Source organism: Sapajus apella, unplaced genomic scaffold, assembly GCF_009761245.1.
Source record: "Sapajus apella isolate SASKATOON/1434 unplaced genomic scaffold, GSC_monkey_1.0 scaffold21, whole genome shotgun sequence".
Classification (NCBI taxonomy): Eukaryota; Metazoa; Chordata; class Mammalia; order Primates; family Cebidae; genus Sapajus; species Sapajus apella.
In genome coordinates, this window is record NW_022436961.1 from 2,218,649 (window position 1) to 2,240,760 (window position 22,112).

Below are 22,112 nucleotides of genomic sequence, written 5' to 3' on the forward strand. Positions count from 1 at the left end.
AGGATGGTCTCGATCTCTTGACCTTGTGATCCACCCGCCTCGGCCTCCCAAGCCTTTCTTATCTGTGTAGCTGTGGGCATGTCTTAGGCAAGCCCCATTGTGCAAGATCCCTCATCTGTACCTGCAGGGTGTTCTTTTGTTTGAAAGATTCAGCCGAGGACCCACTCTAACTGCCTGCCTGACCAAGTTTTTTCCATTCTCCTTTCTCACTAGCATTTAGGGAGGCAGAGGCAGGAGGATCACTTGAATCTACAAGTTTAAGACCAGCCTGGGAAATACAGTGAGAGAGAAAAATAAATAAATAAAAGACCTATTGGTTTGAGTCACTACCTCTGGGATAAATAAACTGGCTATATTTGAAAACAATTTTAGAGACCTTGCATCCTCAACAACTGTCTTACTGATACCATGGGCTAATCCACCAAAAAGAAGACACAATGGGTTTAATGATTAGTCTTAGGGACCCGCTTAGCAGGATTAAAAGCAGAAATCAAGTTTAGAACCAAGTTAAATTTCTTTAAATTGACCTAAATTTCTCTTCTCTGCTCTCTTATATCCACAACTCCCTGGTCCTGATCTTCTGGAAGATCTTTGGAGCTCTGGGCTCCTGATTTAAAAGTTCCCTCCTCCAAATCCCACTCCCATTTTCTTTAATTCCTTTAGCTCACGAGGGAAGCATTTGCAGGAAGCGTGTTTGAATTGAATCCTGATGTTGGGGTACCCATTAGTTATTAACCCTTTCCCTCCCATGGATATCTATCTCTTTCCTATAGTCTTTTTTTTTTTTCTTCCCCAAGAACTTTGACTTTCCGACCAGGGGGGACACATGGGTTATTGGGTGTGTGTGTGCAGGTGGCCAACCAAAAGGTGGGAAACCTCCAAGAATGTGTCCGGACAGAAACATGGGTGCAGCCCATTGCCAGCTGGCATGCCAACGGTTGCCAGCTCAGGGCGTTGTCTCAGGCTTTCTTTCCATGGCTGTCTTTGGGAGTGGCCCTGGATTGTGAAGGGGCTGCATCTTTTTTTGTCTGTCTTTGGAGACGCCTCACGCATCCATGCCATGGTTCAGCGGTGAAAAGCATGTTTGTTTTGGTCTTGAGTCACTTGCTAGGTATATCTCCGGTTTAGAGCTTTGCTTTATATAGCGCATGATAGGAACTTTTTCTTTAGCCCTTCCCTCCTGAGCTAAAGCGGAACTGCGTACTCAGAAAGAAAATAGTTAATTAAAATCTTTCCAACAGCTCTAAATCTAGAACAGAGGAATATTTTGATTTCCATCCTAGTTGGAAATCTGCTTCCTGTTATAAAGGAGCAAACCAAAGATAATTCATTCGGATGGACTGGTTAGCTCCGTGACATTCAGGCTGCACCCCAGTTCTTAAGAGAGTTAAAAACAACTGTCCTTGTCTTACACATTGAGGCTTTATCACAACAGGATGTCCCACTAGAAGCAACTCAAAGCCCACCTAGCCTTCTTACCAGTTCCCAAACCTCACCTGTTCATCTCAAGATGCTTGCAGAAACTTCAACAAATCAGAACACTGGAAACAAAACTGTCTGGCATTTACGAAAAAGAAGGAAAAAATTTAAATAGTAATTATCCTAGACTTCTGGTAATAGGCAAATATGCCCCCCCAAAACTCCTCCCTGTTGAAAACTTGAATTCTTTCTCTGTGCTTTTGAGAGGTACATTTTCTAACCTGTCTTATCTAAGAACCATCCTTTCTGAAGTGCAAACTTCAGGGAAATGATTCTCAGGTTTAAAAAAAAAAAAAAAGAAAAGAAAAGGAACTATTTGGAATCTGGTAAATGAAAAGTCTTGAATGCAAAGTATGAGCCACCTGAACAGGGAAACTTCACTGGTCCTGTTTGCCAGATTCAGCTATTCCCCTTTAAGTGAGTCTTTTGAATTATTGTATCTGGCACATGGTTAAAATTTAGTAAGATCTGTTTCTGTCTGTATGTTTATGTATGTCTCTATATGTATATATGTCATGTAATGTGGTATTTTCTATCTCTGGATGAGGTCTATTTAGTTAGCTTAAAGAAAAATAAGTGCTTATAAAATGATTCTCTTGGAAAAAAAGAAACTAACCAAAATGCTTTTCAATTTCATGTAACTGATAAAATTTGGCAAATAAGAATATTATTGACCAGACATGGTGGCTCATGCCTGTAATCCCAGCACTTTGGGAGGCTGAGGTGGGAGGATTGCTAGAGGTCAGGAGGGCAAGACCAGCCTGGGCAACATAGCAAGACCCCTGTTTCTACAAAAACTTAAAAAATAAAAAATTAGTTGGATGTGCTGATGTATGCCTATAGTCTCAGCTACTTTGGAGGCTGAGGTGGGAGGATCCCTTAAGCCCAGGAGTTCGAGGCTGCGGTGAGCTATGATTGCACCACTGCATTCCAGCCTGGGTGACAGAGCAAGACCTTATCTCTAAAAAAGAAAAAAAATATTATTTGTTTAATTAAAACAGGCATGTCTTCATAATTATTAGCATTAAATATAATGCAAACAAATTTTATCTCTTAAATGTTTAAAATCATAAGACCATGGGTTCAACCTAAGAGCAACTGTGCAAGTAAAACCGCAGTGTCCATTACTGTGTATGTCAAGCACAGCAGTAAGACAAAAATCCAATTATTTAGCTTTTTATGTTCTTGCTTTTGTGACTCTCGTAACATGCAGGTGCTGTGAAAATAGTTAACAGAAATAGCATGAAATGGTGGCTAGCTTTATCTAATGTCTTATTTAATTTTTATAACATGACTTTAAAAAGGTTTCCCTATCTCTTTGGTAACTATACCCTTAGATATCTTCATTGAATGTCTAGTTTATTTCCAAGTAAGATAAAATATTGAAACATTAACTGCTGAACATAAATTTAAGTTTATTTACCTTTGGGTTCTTAAATTTTGTAAAAAGACAAAATATATTTGGGTTTGTGTTAGTAAATATGTCCTGTTCCACATTGAAAAAGTATTCTGTGAGGAAGCATATGTTTCTAGAAATGATGAAATAAGTTGTCATCAAATGTTAGGTGCCAGTTCAAAATTGCTTGCTTCCTAGGTTTTCACTGGAAATTAGGGTTACCAAGTCCTAAAATTCTAATATATACTTAAAACTACTATAAATGATAAGAAAAACAATTCTGTATGGAAAGCATACAAGGAAAGTAAGTTGTTACAAGATATAAGAATTTTTTTGTTGTTGAGGGAAAATAACTTTGTCTAGTTTAGAGGTTATTAAAAGGTTGTTTCAAAATGAAGGAAGGAAAGATGGGGGAAAACTGAATGGATATGAAGTTGGGAAGAAAGAGAGCAAGAGGGAATCTTATGTGGTCAAACTGACTAAAATGGAATACATTTATTATAATGGCTTTTAAAAATGAGCCTTAATATCAAAAGTACACCGATGCAAAACTAGAATTTATTCTTCTCTTCTAACGACAAGAGTGTTTTGTAGTCTTAGTAAGAAATAGTGAAATATTTTTTCCACCTTTTGAGTGATCTACCTTAAACAAAAAAAGAGGATTCTGTGTTTTATCAAAATAATTTCCTGTGTTTCATGTTTTCATTATTAGGTCTTTGATTACTTAAGAAAACGGAGTCTTCTCAATATTAAAAGAGTTAAGGATTTTTATGATTATGTAAGCTTTTAATATTTGCCTTTAAGATCTCTTGCCATTTTGGTTTTACTTCATAATAACCCGTGATTCTGTTTAATCAAGTGTTTAAACCTTTCGGTATTGGCAGTTTCTAAAATTAAATTCGAAGCCATATCCTTTTGACCTTGAAATAACTGGAATTTTTCATATGGGCCCCTGGAACTTTTCAAAAGAAAATTGTTCTCTCTTCTTGTAAAGCATGCCTATTAAGCTATTTAGGCTTATTTTATGTTACATTTGCATGGAAAGTATTGTCAAGTAGGAAACGATGTTTAACCTTCTTTGAGTTATGTGGGTATATACCACTGCATGCAACTCCTAGAAATCTGCTAAGCTCTGATAAATCAGTCATGATTCTGGTTATTATTTTAAGATGTTGTTTGCCATGGCAATAAAATGAATGATAAAAATAAATAGCAAAATAAATTAAAAAAAAATAAAAATATAATATAAATAAAAAGTTGCTTCTCAGGTGCATCATTATGATAATGAACTGTCATCCGATCTTTAACCATGGCCATTTAAGTCTTTGTCATCCATTTATTGTTTTACTTTAATTCTCTAAAAGCTTCTTTAAGGAGGTTCATAGAAAACACTCTGACAAATACTTTGGAATACAGGTTTCTGATAACTTTAAGATCATACCAGCAGACTGCATAGTAATCTCCAGAACTCTGATAAGGAAACTGACAGATTCTTGAAACTGCTAATAACATCAAGCAGAATAAGAACGAATTACATGCAACTGAATGAGCCCAGGAGGATGCTTTTTAAATAACTTTTTGTTTGAAACGTTGCTGGCTCTTTAAATATTTTCTTTTCCAGAGCTAAGAAAACTTTTTTAAAAAGCTGCTTATAGCTTACAGCAATTTGGTATAGTTTTGTGAACAAAAATGGAAACATTTACTTTTTCTCCTTATCTGCTCCCTCCAGAATTCCAACACTATCTGTGAATTTTTTAAAAGATGGCAATACAGTTATTTGCATAAGTTTAATAAGAATCTATTCTTGTAACAGGACACAATAGGAAACACTGATGATGTCACCAAGGCTTTGATTGGAATGTCACATTTTATAATGTGCCAGACAACTTTAAGTAACCAAGGTTGACTTTATGGGGTTAATGAAGCCCTTGGAAAAACAAACAACTGTTGTGGTACCTTGAGTGCATGGTCCATATGGTTATGTTAAAGATGGGTAAGGAATGTCACTTGGCAGGCCTAGAAACCTCAGGATATTTTAGGGATTTCGAAAGGGGAGGAATTCACCGCAATCTACAGATATTACAGACAAAGTTTGATGGTGAGTCCTTTGCTTGGCTTCCTAGCCTTAATAGGATTTTAAAAGTCCATTCTGAGATTCCTTATTAACAGCTCCAGCAAAACAGACTTAAAAGAGCTTATAGGATCTATCACTATTCTTGCTGTACTTTTGTAAATACTCAGGCCAAGTTTAAAGAGACTACAGTTCATTTGCAAATATATTAGTCTTACTGTAATTGTCTTTGGTAAAATTGGGGGTGACTGTAGAGAGAAAATCCGTGTTTCAATAGAAACTATAATGTACCTGTTATTATATTCTGGCCTGTATGTTGTTTGAGATTTTTATCTACCTCTAAACTGGACCGGAACCTGAATTCCCTTAATATCTGGCTATGACTCTACAAGCTAATATTTCAGAATTTCTCCCACCTTTCTGACTTGGAATCACTAAAAACAAAAACTGCTCTTTTCTGGAAGCCCTGCAAGCTGAAGCCAGATGACCTTATATGAACTTTGGAGAAATCACCATAATATCTTGTGTATGGATAACCTTTGTGCCTATTGCCCTATGGGCCACTTAGATCACCAGAGACATTCAAAGTGAAAAGATGCTTCTAACCTACAATCTAGTCATTTTCTCAACTGACTGTCCTTCAGACGCAGAAATTCGGCTTATTCTCTGCTCCAGTCATTAACTTACATTCTTCTTTCGTTGCCATAGAAGTGCCTCTTTCGTGGGCTATTGGACATTCTACCAACTCAGTTTCTGGACTGTAAAACTTCTTGGGAAAGTTTCAGCCTTGTCTGGGACCTGTGAGGACCCGGGCCGCACAGCAGGAGGTGAGCGGTGAGCGAACAAGCATTGCTGCCTGAGCTCCGTCCGCCTCCTGTCAGAGCAGCGAGTACATCAGATTCTCACAGGAGCGTGAGCCCTATTGTGAACTGTGCATGAGACGGATCTAGCTTGTGCACTCCTTACGAGAATCTAACTAATGTCTGATGGTCTGAGATGGAACAATTTATCCTGAAACCATCCCCCCGCCTCCGGCCCATGGAAATGTTGTCTTCCACAAAACTGGTCCCTGGTGCCAAAAAGGTTGGGACTGCTCTTCTGTGGCATGTTTCATGCTGGTTACTTGAAGAAACTACAGATGCAAGAGTAGCTGTAAGAAGCTGTCCTTTTGTAAAAGAAATCTACATCTACTAAGAAACCTACATTAATGAAAGTGTCTTTATCAGGAAGATACTTATCTAGTTCCTCTAGACAATATTTACTTTTTATTTGCGTAGCAGGACAGCCTTTGCTGGCCATGCATTTCCTCCCGTTGACCTTCCATGGCTGGTCACTGCCTCCTCCTGGAGGCCCCGGGCCCTTCTTCCTTTCTACAGCTTAGGACACTCTATCAGCTTCAAACATCCGACCCTTCTTTGAGTCTCATATTTTGTGGGACTCCCATGTGTAAATAGTATGTAATCATGTCTTTCTTCCTGTTCATCTGTATTATGTCAACTTAATTTGTAGCCCAGCCAAAGAACCTAGGACAGTGGAGAGAAGCCATTTTTGTTCCCCTGCAGACAAAATGAAGGCAAGTGAAGATATTTGGGTTGGATGATAATAATGAAGTGATTTGGAACTTGTGGAACAACTATACATGAAGTGGGTTACTTAATGAATTAGCATCAGCCCTAAGGGAGAGCTTTAGTGATGTGCTGCTGGGCCCTGTCCCTGGCCGTGTACTGATTAACATTCCAGTTTACAGTTGCCTGCAGACGCAGCAAGCGGCTGTATTTGACTCTCAGAGAGCTGGACCATTAAATGTATGCAGATGAGTGGAGGCCATCATTGCTCTCTGTCTTGCGTTAGGACATATACAGGCATGTCATCACCACCGCTGAAAGACCTTGGGAAACATGGACAAACTAAAAGTATAGTCAGATAAATTCATAATCATAGTAACAGTAGCTGCATGCACTGAGCACATACCACCTGTGGGCACTGTGCTGAGCGTTGCACTGGCATGACCTCACGGCGTCCTCACAGCAGCCCTGTGCGGTGGACACTTGTCAGTCCCACTGTGCAATTGGACACCCTGAGGTTTGGGAGGTCCCCTAGGCCTGATGGCCTTGCCTCTGCAGCACAAAGACGGATGGAGGGACTGTCCTGTAGCCTGGAGGGGGCAGGCTGAGCCCGGGAGGGCAGTGCTGTCCTCTGTCCTCCGTGTGGATGAAGGCTGAGGGGAAGGTGGTGGGTTTATTAGGAAAGGTGCTGATGGGCAGAAGCAGGACCAGAAGGTGGGAGTCACGTGGTGACGGCAGCTCCCATGTGACGAGGGACTTCCGAGTCTTCTGAAACAGCCTTTGCAAGATTGTAAGTAATGAGAAGCAGCTAACGTGACTGACTCCACCTTGCTTTAATCTCACAGGCTAACTTGTTTCTTGTTTTGTTTTTTGCTTATTCTGGCACGGAAGTCAAGATAGCTATGAGAGGAATTTATGGTAAACTTTGAGGCAAGGACAATGGAAACCCCGCTCCCTTGCTCAGAGATTGAGCTGCATTCATTCAATAAGGTTTGAATTATGGTGGGGCTTGAGCTTTGCTAGCGGATAGGCGGAGTTAAACAATGAGCTGCCACGCTTAGCTTGTTTTTCTGTAAATTGTGTGCTGACTGCCCAGAGTCATGTAACCAGGGTAGGCAAGATTTATAACTTCTCCGACTGTCCCTAGAGATAACATCATTACTGTGAAACTGAAAGAATGGGCTTTTGAGCTATTTTTTAGATTTAGCATTTCCGCAGACCAAGAGCCGCCACCTGGTCCTGAGACACGCACCGGGGAACAGAGGCACCTGGTGAAGATGGTTTTAGACACCTCTTTGACGTCATCCCTTGTTTCCATTTCCCAGCCCCCTGCCTGCCAAAGTACCTTTAAAACACATGGCCTTTGAATCCCGGGGAGACAGGTGTGAGAAGTTTCTCCGAGCTCATGAGGCCCTTTCTTTGGGCAGTGCCTGTTCTCGGTGCATTTGGCTTTCTGGGCAGCGGACAAGATAAATCCATCGGGCTGTTATGCTTGGGTGGCACGTTGCTCTGGAAGACCACGTGGAGGTGGCGCAGCTCCCTGTCAGGGACGCCAGAAGAGGGGCTCCACCCTAGATGACTCAGAGGTGCTCTGCTCCCATGTGGCCCAGTGGACCCACAGCCACTGCTTACAGACAGTGGGTTTGCCAGCCACTAAAGAGTCTTTGCACGGCTTCAGGCCAGCTTCAGCAGAGGGGCCACCGATGGCTTCACCATGGAAACACGTTCCTTCTGGGGAGTCAGATCCATGGCCTGAGGGGTGTGGGAAACAAGCTGGAGTGGCCATTGCCTGAGCTTTCCCTTTTTTAGGGGGAAACAAAAAATAGCCTCCAACCTTTATACCTCCTGACAGGAAACCGCAGACTCGCTGATTCTTCAGCTAATTTGTGCACATTCAGCATTTGTCAGTCTGAGGGACCTTCTTCCCCCAGCGCCACCTGGATTTAGGAAATGCCAGGCTGTGAATAATCAGGCAGACCTTGTCCAGAGCTGAGAGCAGAAATGGAAGCATTTGGTATCTAAATGCCCTTCAGGTTGGAGAATGACCCTTCAGCAGATGTTTAACATTTTAAAATTTATAATCAGCAGATCAGGGCTAAAGATGGAATTTAGGGGAACCTGAAGCTAAATTCTCTTTCAATCTCTCTCTCACCTCCACCCCCCCCCCCCCGGCCTGCATATAACACGCTCTCCCAACGTTTGTGGACCCCCGTGTCTCAGGTAACACAATAGTGGGGGAGCACCAGCCATCAGTCAACCTCAGACAACAGGCCTGATTATTTTCACAGAGTAGGAGAGGCAGAGCGTCTAAGGTTTAGTCAGAAGAATGGATTCCAGCCTCAGTCAGTAATTAGCTATAGGATCACGGGCAGTGCAGTTTGATGTTCTGACTTTCAATTCTTCCCTATTTTTATTTTTTATTTTTTGGAGTTGGGGTCTCTGTCACCCAAGTTGAAGTGTAGTGGCATAATCATAGCTCACTACAGCCTGATCTCCTGGGCTTAAGTGGTCTTCCTGCCTCAGCCTCTTGAGTAGTTGGGGCTACAGGGATGTGCCCCCATGCCTGGCTAATTTTACAATTTTTTTGTAGAGGTGGGGTCTTGCTATGTTGCCCAGGCCAGTCTTGAACTTCTGGGCTAAAGTGATCCTCCTACCTTGGCTCCCAAAGTAGCTGGGATGACAGGCGTGAGCCACCATGCCCAGCCCCAATTCCTTCCTTTGTAAAACGGCACAATAACAATTTTTAACGATAATTGAAACTCCAGGATGGTTTTGAGTATCACACAGCACAGTGCGTGTTGACGCATTTGCTAATTGCTCTACATTGTTTCTATAATGATTGTAAGATGGAAACCTCCTGCTGGCTTGGAAGTTTTCACATCGCTGCGTATTTGGTGTGGATGTCGTGTTTGTTTTTCGGATCCTCAAAGGATTGGGATAATTAGCTAAATAAATCTTGGCTAAGCCAGCATGTGTAAGGTGGTCATGCACTGAATTCAGTAACATGTACAAAAAGAACCGTAAGGCAAGAGATCAAAGTGGGGATGAAGAACAACTCCCCAGTTGAGAGTCACCTGGGACTGTGAGCCCTGGACAGACCACATTTGTGTGGTCACCTGGGCCTGGCCATCCACAGGCAAGACCAAGACTTACAGGGCAGTCATGCAGCTTGGTGACCAGTGGAGATGATAATCCTATAGCAGAAAGTTGAAAAATAATAATAACAGATACCCATTGCCAGCAAGGTGCAGGAAAACACTCATTTTCTGGTTGGAAAATCTACAGTGCCCACTAAGGCCTCAGAAATGTTCATAAACTTTGACTTTAGCCAGTCTAGAAAATTATCTGTGAAAGATATTAAGGAAATAGTCACATTCAAGAGCAAAAAATCTTAACTGTAACATTGTTTAAGTTAGCAAAAATAATTAGGAAGTACCTATGTGCAGCAGTAGGGGGTGGGTTAAATGAAACAGCAAACATTCTTGTTTTTATTTTTATTTATTATTATTATTTTTTGAGACAGAGTCTCGCTCTGTCACCCAGGCTGGAGTGCAGTGGGTGTGATATTGTCTCACTGCAACCTCTGCCTCCTGGGTTCACTCAATTATTCTGCCTCAGTCTCCCCAGTAGCTGGGATTACAGGCACCTGTCACCATGCCCGGCTGATTTTTGTATTTTTAATAGAGACGGGGTTTCACTATGTTGATCAGGCTGGTCTTGAACTCCTGACCTCAAGTGATCCATCCTCTTTGACCTCCCAAAGTGCTGGGATTACAGGCATGAGCCACCACGCCTTATTTACAATGGGTAAGTGGCATGTCCCAGGTTCCATGGCCTAAGTTACAAAGGCTCACCCAGGACTGAGACCATCTGACTCCAGTGCTTTTCTCTAGACAACGAGCTGTCAGGAAAAGTTACTCTGGAATTGAAACAACCCCGTGGGAGCTTGGGTGGGATCAGAAGTTGCCTGGTGGGTCTGCAGTGGTGGGCCTGCAGTGGTGGGCCTGCAGTGGTGGGCCAGAGCTGTCCGAGTTGGTGCAGCAGGTAGCCATGGGAGCTACACTCATAGAGGAGGTGGGGTGTCCCAGGCCCTGGCATGCTCTCCAGAGAAGACCCTTTCTGGGTCTGGCCTTAGAGCGGAGGGCTGCTGACCTTGGGGCTGGCCAGGCACGGTCCCCAGAAGGAATCCTTCTCTTCCTTTTCCTCTTTCATCATGATCTCCTCTACCTCCTCCTCCTCCCCCTCTTCTTCTCTCCTGTCCTCTTTCTTTCCCCTTCTTCTCTCCCCCTTCCTCTCCTCTGTCTTTCCTCTTCCTCCTCTTGGTAGAGAGAAACCCAGTCCTCCTTCCCACTCCCTTCTTCGGCTCCCCCTTGTAGACGCTTAGAGAGAGGGAAGTTTGGAGACATAATCTGGCTTTCTTCAGCTAGGGTCGTTTGAACGCTAGTATTTTACTCTCAGATTTAAAAACAAGAGAGAAGAAGTCAGTGCTCTAAGATTTCAAATATTATCTCAGGACCTCTTAGAGGGGATCAGAGATTTTATGTGATACTGCCCAGCCTCATCAGCATCCTCTTCATCATGACCACTGCCACCATCAGCACCGCAAGATCCATCCAAGACACCACCCCTCTGCAACACCATTTCCTGTCACTTCCTAGAGATAGTCCTGCTCGCAGATACAAGTTGCAACGTTGGGCTAGCTATTCACAGAAAGTAGGTGAAAGGGCCATGACAGACAGGCAGTACGGACTCTCTATTTTCCATGCTGAACTTGAAGGGGGTATAAATTAACATAAATAAACTAGGAGTGACTCAAAGCCCCGTTAGAGTCTCATCTGCGAGGCAATATAGCGTCGTGGTTAAGGGAAACCACCTGAACGCGAGACTTGGATTGAAGTCTCCATTTCTCACTGGTCCTGTGACCTTGGTAAGCACATTTCCTGCCTCGGTCGTTTGATCAGTAACGTGGGGATTATCACAGTGCCTGTCCCATCAGATTGCTGGAGTCATGAGTGAATAACAATGCAAAACTCTAGACCGCATCTGCTTTCTTTACCCATTGCATACCTAGTACTATGGCTGGCTTGGCAAATAGGTGCTTGGCAAATATTACAAGAAAGGCAGATGAGTGAATAAATGAATGATGAACAAATGAATGAATGAGAACATAGTAAGTGCTTAATAAATGTTAATTATTAGCATGATTGTGAAGTAACTAATTCTTCCATCCCTCCTCTTATAAGGAGAAGAAGTATAGTTATATGGGTTTGTTTTTTCCTTTCTTTTTCTCACATCTATGAATGGTAAAACTGTTAGCAGCAAGAGCAGGGTCCAACGCAGGCATAACCAGGGACTTCCGAGGACAGGATGGGCCGGAGACATCTGTAAACTGGATGATCATCATGGGAAACCATCAAGAGCGGAGTTTGTCACAATCTGCTCTCTTACAACATTGTGTTGCTTTTTTTCTTTTGAGACAGAGTCTAGCTCTGTTGTGGAGGCTGGAGTGCAATTTCTTACAGGTTGGTTACAGTGCAGTGGTGCCATCATAACCATCACACCCAGGTAATTTTTGTATTTTTAGTAGAGATGGGGTTTCACCATGTTGCCCAGGCTGGTCTTGAACTCATGACCTCAAATGATCTTCCCTCCTCGGCCTCTGAAAGTGCTGGGATTGAACCACTGCACCTAGCCTGTGCTGCTTTTATATTGTCTTTCGCTCTTTTTTTTTCCTTTATCTTGCTCCTTTTTATACACAATAGTGGAAAGAACAGGGGATGCATGAACTCTGCTCTGCAAAGATCCTGGACAAATCATGTTATCTCCCTGGGCTGCCATTTCATTCTCAAAATGAGGACACAGGCGCGGTCACTCTCTGAGTTCTTGTCCAGTCTATGATACTCCGGTTCTGTGATTTTAAAAAATAGCTTAATGTCAAGGAGGTATATTTGCGTGCCTGAGCTTGCAGTTTCAAAGTGTAGTCTGGGGACCCAGGGAGCTCCCCAAAGACCATTTCAAGGGGTTCTAGGGTCAAAATTCTTCATAATATGGCAACTTTCACTCTCCCTCTCTTGTAAGTGTAAAGGACATGAAAAGCTCATTAGTATTCTTTGTGATTCCACACTGTAACCAACCTTTAAGAAATTGCCACTTGTTGAGTTGTTATGTAGTGTACAAGGATTTCACAATTAACTGAAAAGGCTATTAAAATACTCCTCCTTCTCGCAACAACATATGCAGGTGAAGCCAGATCTTCGTAAACTTCACCCGGCACAACATACTCCACCACGGTGATGTAGATGGCAATATGGGGACGTATCTGTTTTTTCTTCAGCCAGACATTAAACAGATTTGCAAAAATGGAAAGCAGTGACCCTCTTTGCACTGATTTTGTTTTGTTTTGTTTTGGAAAATATAGTTATTTTTCAGAAAAATATGTTGCCTATGTTAATGTGAAATTGGTTCATTATGCTATGTTCAAATGAATTAATATATACATAGTTTTAGAAACTCTCAGTTTTAATTTCTGATATAGTAAATATTGCTAGATACAACTCTATGGGGCTGGGTGCAGTGGCTCATGCTTGTAATCTCAGCACTTGGGCAGGCTGAATCGGGAGGATTGCTTGAGCCCCGGAGTTCAAGACTAGTCTGGGCAACATTGTGAGCTTCTGTTTCTACAAAAAATAAATTTAAAAAATTAGCCGGGCACAGTGGCACAAGCCTGTAGTCCCAGCTACTTGGGAGGCTGAGATAAGAGGATTACTTGAGCTCAGGAGTTCAAGACCGTAGCGAGCTGAGATTGTGACAATGCGCCTCCTACCTGGGTGACAGAGCAAGAATCTGAGATTGAGAGAGAGAAAAAGAACGAAGAGAGAGAGAGAGAGAGGAGAGAGAGAAAGAGCTCTATGACACACACACACACACACACACCCCCCACACACACCACACACCACACACACACGCACACACCCCACACACACCACACACCACACACACACACACACACAGACACACACACACACACACACACACACACACAGAGCTCTATGGGGTCCTTAATTTGTTTACTGTAAAGCAGCCCTGAGATCAAAAAGGTCGAGTTCCATTCGACACTATTCTAAGTTTACCGGAATGACTGGGAGTTTGGTCTTGAATTTTTTTTTAACTAACTAAGCATCTGTTGTGTAACCTCCTTAACTTTTTAGTTCCCCTACTCTTCATACTGACTTTTTAAAATGAGTGAGGTCACTTTTCTGTTTGCATCATGTTTTGCCTGAATGTAGGAATTTCACAGCACTCTAAGCCGGTGCTGAGCAGATGGAGATGTGTAAGGTTTAAGTGAATGAGAGTCAAGTTTTCAGAGTCTGGAATATGTTCTAAAAATATTGATCTCTTAAACTCGTAGCCTGAGCAAACATTTAACATGAAGTAAAGTAAATCAGTAATCTCCCTCCCATAGTTATCCTCTCATTGGAAAAGACCAGATTATTATTATCATTATTATTATTATTATTTTTTTTTTTTGAGACGGAGTTTCACCCTTGTTACCCAGGCTGGAGTGCAATGGCGCAATCTCGGCTCACCGCGACCTCCGCGTCCTGGGTTCAGGCAATTCTCCTGCCTCAGCCTCCTGAGTAGCTGGGATTATAGGCATGCGCCACCGTGCCCAGCTGATTTTTTGTATTTTTAGTAGAGACGGGGTTTCACCATGTTGACCAGGATGGTCTCGATCTCTTGACCTTGTGATCCACCCGCCTCGGCCTCCCAAAGTGCTGGGATTACAGGCTTGAGCCACCGCGCCCGGCCAAGACCAGATTATTTTGCAGGCAATTCATTAGTCTCTCTCACAGACAAGGAGAAAAACCAGCCAACTTACTTTCTGAGTTTAGTATGGCATAACACTGAGACTGAAGACAATATAGGAAAAGAAAATGACAGGGCAATGTGGGGGGTTTTAAATGTGTACACATTCTTTGATATACTTCCCTTTGACAATTCCCCTGCCATTGAGGGTGGGCTGGTTTAGTGATTTGCTTCTAGCAAATAGAATGTGGCAGGAGTGATGATATGTGATGTCTAGACTAGGACATGAAAGCCCCGTGGCTTCTGCCTTCTCTCTTGGGTCACTCTGGGAGAAGCCAGCTGCAGTATAAGAGGATGCTTGGCAGCCCTATGGGAGGTCCATGTGGTGAGGAGCTGAGAGCTTCTGCCAACAGCCATCTGAGGATCTTGGAAATGAATCGCCAGCCCCAGTTGGGCCTTCAGATGACTGTATCCCCAGCTGACATCTTGGCAGCAACTTCTTGAGAGACACTAAGCCAGAACCACCCAGATGAGCTGCGCCTGAATTCCCGACCCACAGAAAGTGAAATACAAAATGTATGTATTTTAAATCAGCAAAATTGGGGGCTAATTTGTTATGCAGCAGTAGCAAATTAAAATAACCAATATAACTGATGAATATATAGGTGCAAAAATCCTATAGAAAATTCCACATATTACAAGTAATTCATTATGACCATGAAGGGTTTAACCCAGAAATGGAAGGATAGTTTAGCATTAGAAAAATCTATTAATGCAATGTACCACCTTCATAAAAAGGAGAAAAAATTTTTGGATTTCAACATTCATTCATGATTAAAAACTTTAATAAACTAAGACTGTAAGCTAACTTCCGTAACTAATAAAAAGATATCCACAAAAATCGTACCTAAATATTATACTCAATGGTAAAACTTTAAAAGCAGCTGCGTTTAAGTTAGCAACTAGATAAATAGACTATCAGTTTCCATTTGACAATATACTGGATATCTTACCCAAGGTAATAGAGCAAGAAAAGCAAAGAAAGGGTACAAAAACTGTAAAAGAAGAGAACAAAAAGTCCTGATGCATGAATAGTAACTGTCTACAGAGAAAAATCAAAGAGAATCACAGTCAGTTTTTTTGAAGGCTAGTCAAGTGAAGCAGTGGGAATGGAGAAGGAGCAAATTCATCTGTAGGTGACTGTGACCAATTAGTTGTAAACATCACTGCACTCGGACCAGCCAGGAACAGACTATTAGACATCATGAAAGAGCTCAACCAGATTTCTGGCTACAGACTCACGATACAAAAGTTCATATATCTACAGAGTGTAACAACCCAATAAAATATAATCAAACGAGGGTAAAGGACCAAGAGAAGCTCTGATGCTTTTTTTTTTCACTCTCACTCCCCCGTTTATTTCTTCATTTTTTTTTTTTTTTTTGAGATAGGATCTCATTCTTGTTACCCAGGCTGGAGTGCTGTGGTGTGATCATCGCTCACTGTAGCCTCAACGACTTCCTGGACTCAGGTGATGCTCCCACCTCAGCCTCCCAAGTCTACAGCCGTGAGCCGCCACGCCCAGCTACTGTTTTCTATTTTTAGTAGAGATGGGGTTTCGTCATGTTGCCCAGGCTGATCTTGAACTCCTGGGCTCAAGTATCGGCCTCCCAGAGTGCTGGGATGACAGGCCACTGTGCCCGGCCACCTGGATGCTTTTCTAGAGGAATGAAGCAAGGTTGCTTTCTCACCAATATGAAGACTTATTACAAACAATATTAAAGCTTACTATAAAACGTATTATTAGTTGTAGTAGCAATGAGGACAGTATGGCGTCGGTACTGAGATAGACTTAGAGGCCAGTGGATCATAGGAGAGAGTCCCCCTCTCCAACAGACTCGTGCACATGTAGACTTAACATACGACGAACATGACACTGCAGTTTCGTGGGAGAGGATGGGCTATTCAATAACTGGTGCAGGGATATTTCATCATCCACATGGTAAAAATCGGATCTCAACTCACATACACAAAATAAGTCAAGTGGATTTAAAGATCTAAATAGGACAAGTAAAACGATAGGCTGGGTGTGGTGGCTCACGCCTGTAATCCCAGCACTTTGGGAGGCCTAGGCAGGTGGATCACTTGAGATCAGGAGTTCGAAACCAGCCTGACCAACATGGTGAAATCCCGTCTCTACTAAAAATGCAAAAATAAGCCAGGCATGGTGGCACACGCCTGCAGTCCCAGCTACTCAGGAGGCTGAGGCAGGAGAATCGCTTGAACCTAGGAGGTGGAGGTTGCAGTGAGCTGAGATGGTGTCACCACACTCCAGCCTGGTCAACAGAGCAACACTCTATCTCAAAAAAAGAAAAAGAAAAGAAAAGACAATAAAATAAATATAATACAGAAAAAAATTGTATAAGCTCAGGGTAGAAGTGTACTTCTTAAACAAGACAAAAGAAACACAAACCGTGAAGAAAATGATTGTATATTTGACACAGAAAATTGACATTGGCCCATCAAAAGATGCCATTTTCAAAAGTGGAAAGAACCACACGCTGGTAGAAGATATGTTCAATGCACATAACTGAAAAATGATTCGTATTCAGACTGCAGTGAACTCCTCCACCTCAATAAGAAAAAGACAAACAACATAACAGAAAAATGGGCAAAGGGCTTGAATAGTAATTTCATAGAAAAGGAAAAGTGAATGGCCCATAAACACGTGAAAATATGCTCAACCTCATTAGTAATCATGGAAATGCAAATAAAAAGCACCACGCCGTGCCATTTTATGCCAACCAGATTGACAAAACTGTTAAAGTCTGACAATACCAAATGGTGTTGAACTTGCAGGGCAACCACATAGGCCTGCCATTGACAGTGTAAATTGGAAGAGCCAGTTTCAAAAACAAGTCAGTGTTATCCAATAAGATTGAAGATATACATATGACACAAGTCAGTAATTCTCCTGCTAGCATACACACTAGAAAGATCTTTCATACATGCGCTGGGAAGCTTTTATAAGAATGTTCATAGCAATAACGTTTCAATAGGAAAAAGTTGAAAACAGCTGAAATTTCATTAGCAGTAAAATGGATAAATATTTGTGGTCCCAGCAACTCAGGAGGCTGAGACAGGAGGATCACTTGAGCCCAGAATTCAAGGCTGCGGTGAATCACGATAGGATCACTCGACTCCAAACCTGGGCGACAGAGTGAGATCCCATCTCGAAAATAAATAAGTACTGTGTACTATTTGCCTACAATGGAATATAACACAGCAGTGAAAAGGATTAAATGACTCCTGGATGAATTTCAGAAATATCATGTTGCATCAAAAATGCAAATAGCAGAAGAAGCCACACAGCATAATTCTATTTATTCAGTCAGAAAACATGGCTAAACCAAACAAGACTTTGTTTAAAAATTATAGAGAGAAGCAAGGGGTGATAAACACAAAATTCAGGATATTTACCTCTGTGGGGAGCAGGGCGTGAGGTAGATGGAATCCCATGAAAAATTGGGGCATTGGAGCCCAGAGCGTCTTTGTTAGCTGGGTCATGGGCATACAACACTATCTTTCTTGATGCCTTCCAGATGGGTATAGATATAGATGGGGAACGTGTATTGGCTAACTGTGAACTGAATTTAAGTGTTAATCTAATGCAAAATGGTGCACATGGCCTCCAGACCCTAGATCCAAGTGGCCTGGGTAGAAAGCTGGTGCCATGTCTTCTTGAGTAGCTCTCTTCATCCCCCCAGGCCTCCGTTTCTTCGCCAATGACTGGATCTGACGACAGTGAATTACAGAGTAATTATAAGCTTTATACCTATGACTTAATGTTTTGTCAAGTGCTCAAAGCAGTGTCTGGTACCAGGAAAGCACTATGTATATGTTTGTTAAACAAAGGGTGGGGCTTGTGAAGGGTTCTGGGGAAGTGGAGGGGAGGACTGAATTTTCAAGGTGTTCTCATAATCCGGGAGCAAAACCTGAAAGGCCTGGCCCTGCACTTCCAGCGTGGGGACAGCTTTTGTGGCCCCCTTTCAAAGCCTGGGGGGAGATAAGATATTCTATGGCAGAGAACTTGGGGAGCCCTTGGGGCGGTCTGTTGATGAAGGGAGGGACAAATGTCACTCCGATTCACAGTCCATGATATGCCTGTCCTTAGCTTCTTACCATGGGGGGAGCTGCTGCTGGGAGTGAGTTTGGGGGTCTCAAGCACATTGTCAGCCCGCTCCCCAAAACCAAGCTGCGTGAGTAACCAGCTCAGCTCCCTTTCACCTGGGGGTTGGTTTGCCCCTGAGCATGCCTGGCCTTTTCCTCCACTTCATGTTATCTGCTGGAGAACAGCCTTAGGTTGCCGGGGCGGGGGCTGGGGGGAGCTGGTTCTGGGGTTAAATTCTGAAGTCACCAGGTTCCCAGAGAGACCGTGCTCGCCCATCTCAGGCCTGTGGGACCGCAGAGGCACTGTGTTGCCACCGGAAGCACCGCACAGGGAAGGAGCAGGATCTGATGCTTGGAATTAAACTCACTACTTACAGGGCGTTTCCTATGTCAGGGGACACTCTGTGTTGGTAGGCTGGTGTTTTCTCTTCAGAGTCTGGGAACTCCAAAGAGAAAAATATTGTTCCTCCTCTTCCCTGGATGGTGAAACGGCTTCTTGCTTTCATCACTCGTGCTGGTGACAACCACGGGTTCGTTCCAGAAGCCCTTACTGAGCCCTTGCTATGTTTGGAGTCTATTTCGGCCTCATTCTTGCCCCTGAGTGGGGTGCACGCCATGCTGTCCCCTCATGAGCCTGGCCCAGTGTGTGTAGCAAGTGAGACCATCTGTCCTGCAGTGAGGCTGTCTGAAGTCATGTCTAACGACCTGCTTCTTTTACATTTTTTAACTTTCTGGCTCCCCAAAAAAAACCATTGTTTTGAGTCCAAGAGCTTCAAAGGCTCCTGCTTAGGGACTGTGCTGTGGTGGCCATGGCGGTTCCTTCTAGTCCACATGTGGCCCAGAACGCCGTCAGGCAGCAGTCCCGGGGGAGATGGCCCAGCCCCTGTGGGGTGTGCTCCAGCCGATGTGGAAAACAGACGCTCATGAAGCCGATCTCAGTGGCATCTTTCCGCAGCAGCAGTGCCCTCATGACAGTTTGGTGCTGCAGGAAAGCTCTAAAGCCAGATGGCAGCCTTGTCAGGGGACCTGGACCAGCAGGAGGCCAAGCCTGAAGTGAGGAGGGCTGGAGAGACCCTTCTCAGGGAGGACTGACCACCCTAGAGAGGAAACCATGGAGAGAGCCAGCCCCCACCTAATGGCACCACCCCCAGCCCCTAGCCCCGCAGCTCAGCTCCTCGGGGTCACCTGTTCTCTCTGCCACATACCAACTGCCATTCCAGGGCGTGGTGTTCTCACCGATAAAGCCACACTGGGCAGGTGAAACCTCATCCCATTGTTGGACGGGCAGATGTTGCAAAGGACGGCTTCCTAGGCCAGGCTTGGAAGAGCTTGGCCTGGAATGGCAGCCTGGTTCGCGGGCAGCCCCGACCTTCTGGCAGCCGCGGGACGGCCTGGGACCCCCGCCCTCCTGGCCGCTGTTTGTGATGACTCACCTCTGGTTCCCAGGAACATTGTTATTTTTGGCCCTGGTGTTATTAAGATTGTGCCCAGATTCCCTGCAAATCGGCCACTAACCAGCATGGACCCTAGTGAAAGGACGCGAAAAACAGAGGGCCCAGGGCTGCAGGGCGGCGCGCTCCGCTCCGGGAGGCTCCCGGCCTTGGAGGGCTCCAGCCTCCCCGGGGGCCCAGCACGGAGGACTCCTCGGCTCCACACCCGCAGCCCCGACGGGGCGTGCGCCCTGGCTCAGCTCTCCCCTGCTGCTCCGGACACCCCGGGGCACCCAGGGGTCCGCGCCAGCCGACGGCTGGGGAGCGGGGCCGCCTGGGGTTGGGGGAGGAGGTGCTCATGTAATCTGCTGTCCCCAGGCGGGTGCCGCCCCTCCGCCCGCGCGTGCCGGGAGCGCCCGCCAGATAGCTCGCGCCTCTGGGGCCGATAAGGCCTTCGGGGGACCGGCCCGCAGGTCCCAGGCCCGGCAGAGGCTGCGGTGCGTCGGGCAGCCCTAGCTGCTCCTCCTCAAGCCCCGACAGCCCCTCAGCAGGCCCCTGCTGAGGGACCAGCATGCCCTGGCCGATGGGCTTCTGCAAAGTGAGTACTGGGCGGCTGGTGGGGCGACGGGGTGCGGGGGCGGTAGGGGTTGTCGTGGGGGGCACTCAGGCCGCGCCACTGGGCAGCCCACGGACACGGGCAGCTTTGCACCGCCCCCCACGGGCTCCCTGCCTTAGCATAGCGGCACGTCGGCCCTGTGGCTGAAGGGAGCAGGTGGCCTCTGCCCTACAATCTGAATGAAGCCAGTTCATATTTTTTAGCTCCAGAAATTTGCTGTCAAATTGGGTTCCAACTACCTGGGTCTCTGAATTACGTGCTGTCAGCAACAGCGCAGGGGAGGGATGGTTTTTGAGTTATCCTCCAAATCTATGGAGATCCCAGAAGCTTTCCTTTGAGTCTGCTAAACTGCGTTTCGTGGGTGTGTCCTTACGGACTGCGGGACGGGAGGCCCGGCTAGGGGCTGTCACCGTCATTTGGAAGGGGCCTTTGGCTTGTTTTCTCCAAGAGCCACGGAGGCCGGTGATCCCGTGATCACACCTGCTCGGTGCTTTGGATTTATGCTGTTAACTCATGGAGGGAAAGGCGGCTAGGAAGGAAGGGAAAGAGCCGCAGCGTGGCCCTGGGAGATAGGGTCTCATGGGGGGATAGTTTTCAAGTGATAATGGCGCCTTAGCGAGGTCGCCCCAGCCTTCTCGTTCTTGCTGTGTAGATAGGGTCTGTCCTATCTCTGCCTGGCAGTGCGGCCGGCCTGCGCCGTGTCTCAGTGTCCTGTGCTGCTTCTTAGTTTGGTGATGGGTTCAGAGCCCAGAGTGGGACATCAGGCCACACGCTGAGAGGATAATAAATGAAAGGGACTCTGGTTTAGTAGCCGGCAGAGCATCTCTTCTGCTTGTCTAAAAGTCGCTGGGTGCAGGGGAAGCAATATTAAGCAGGAATTTCTTTCTAGTGGCATCTGCACAATTTGCCTTTCTTGGTTGATTTTTGTTTTCCCCTAAGGAGAGGGAGGCTCTGTAGAGGAAGCATGGGCTTCCCACTTTAGTCCCACAAGCCGCAAGCACTTAAGGTTAAGTTTGCAGAGGCCACCTACGCAGAGGTTCAGAGTGAGGCTTGAAGACCCGCTTGTAGCCAACCTCAGAAGGAGGCAGGTGACTGCAGGTGTTCTGTGCAATGTGTGAACTATCTTCAGACTCAAACGCAAGTGTTTTGCAGGAATAAGGAGTGGCCGATAGAAAAATTAAAATTAGCCTCTTTTCACCACCCAAGTAACAGCCTTGAGCCTCTTTTCTCTGTGTCTCAGTTTTATTGTCTGGGAAATGGTTCTGCTGTGAGGCTGAAGTGAGGAGCTCGGTTATGAAAACACTAGCAAAGGGGACAGAGGCTTGAAAGCGGTTATTGTAACCAGGATCCATAGACTCAGCTCACCCTTAACTTGATGGCTTAATTATAATTAGTTTCTTCTCTGTTATTGATATATAATAATTTACATCTTCGTGGGATACATGTGAGTGTTTCACGCATAGGATGTGACCAAGACAGGGTGTTTGGGGTGTCCATGGCCTTGAATGTTTATTATTTTTATGTGTTCGTATCATTTCAAGTCCTCTCTTCTGGTCACTTTGAAATGTACACGGTGTTG

At 44.7% G+C, this 22,112-nt stretch overlaps 1 protein-coding gene across 8 annotated transcripts in view; it reads left to right on the forward strand.

Moving 5' to 3' along the window:
• Positions 1 to 22,112, forward strand: part of ANK1 (ankyrin 1) — a 243,700-nt gene that overhangs the window by 77,420 nt on the left and 144,168 nt on the right. Inside the window, exon 1 of one of the 8 annotated variants that reach the window (XM_032288094.1) lies at positions 20,377 to 20,515. The exons of the other annotated variants lie outside the window; for them this stretch is intronic. Within the exon in view, the coding sequence (XP_032143985.1) occupies positions 20,489 to 20,515 (27 nt within the window). The 5' untranslated portion in view covers positions 20,377 to 20,488. Of the gene's footprint in view, positions 1 to 20,376; positions 20,516 to 22,112 lie in introns of those variants that run through there. 8 annotated transcript variants of the gene reach the window in all.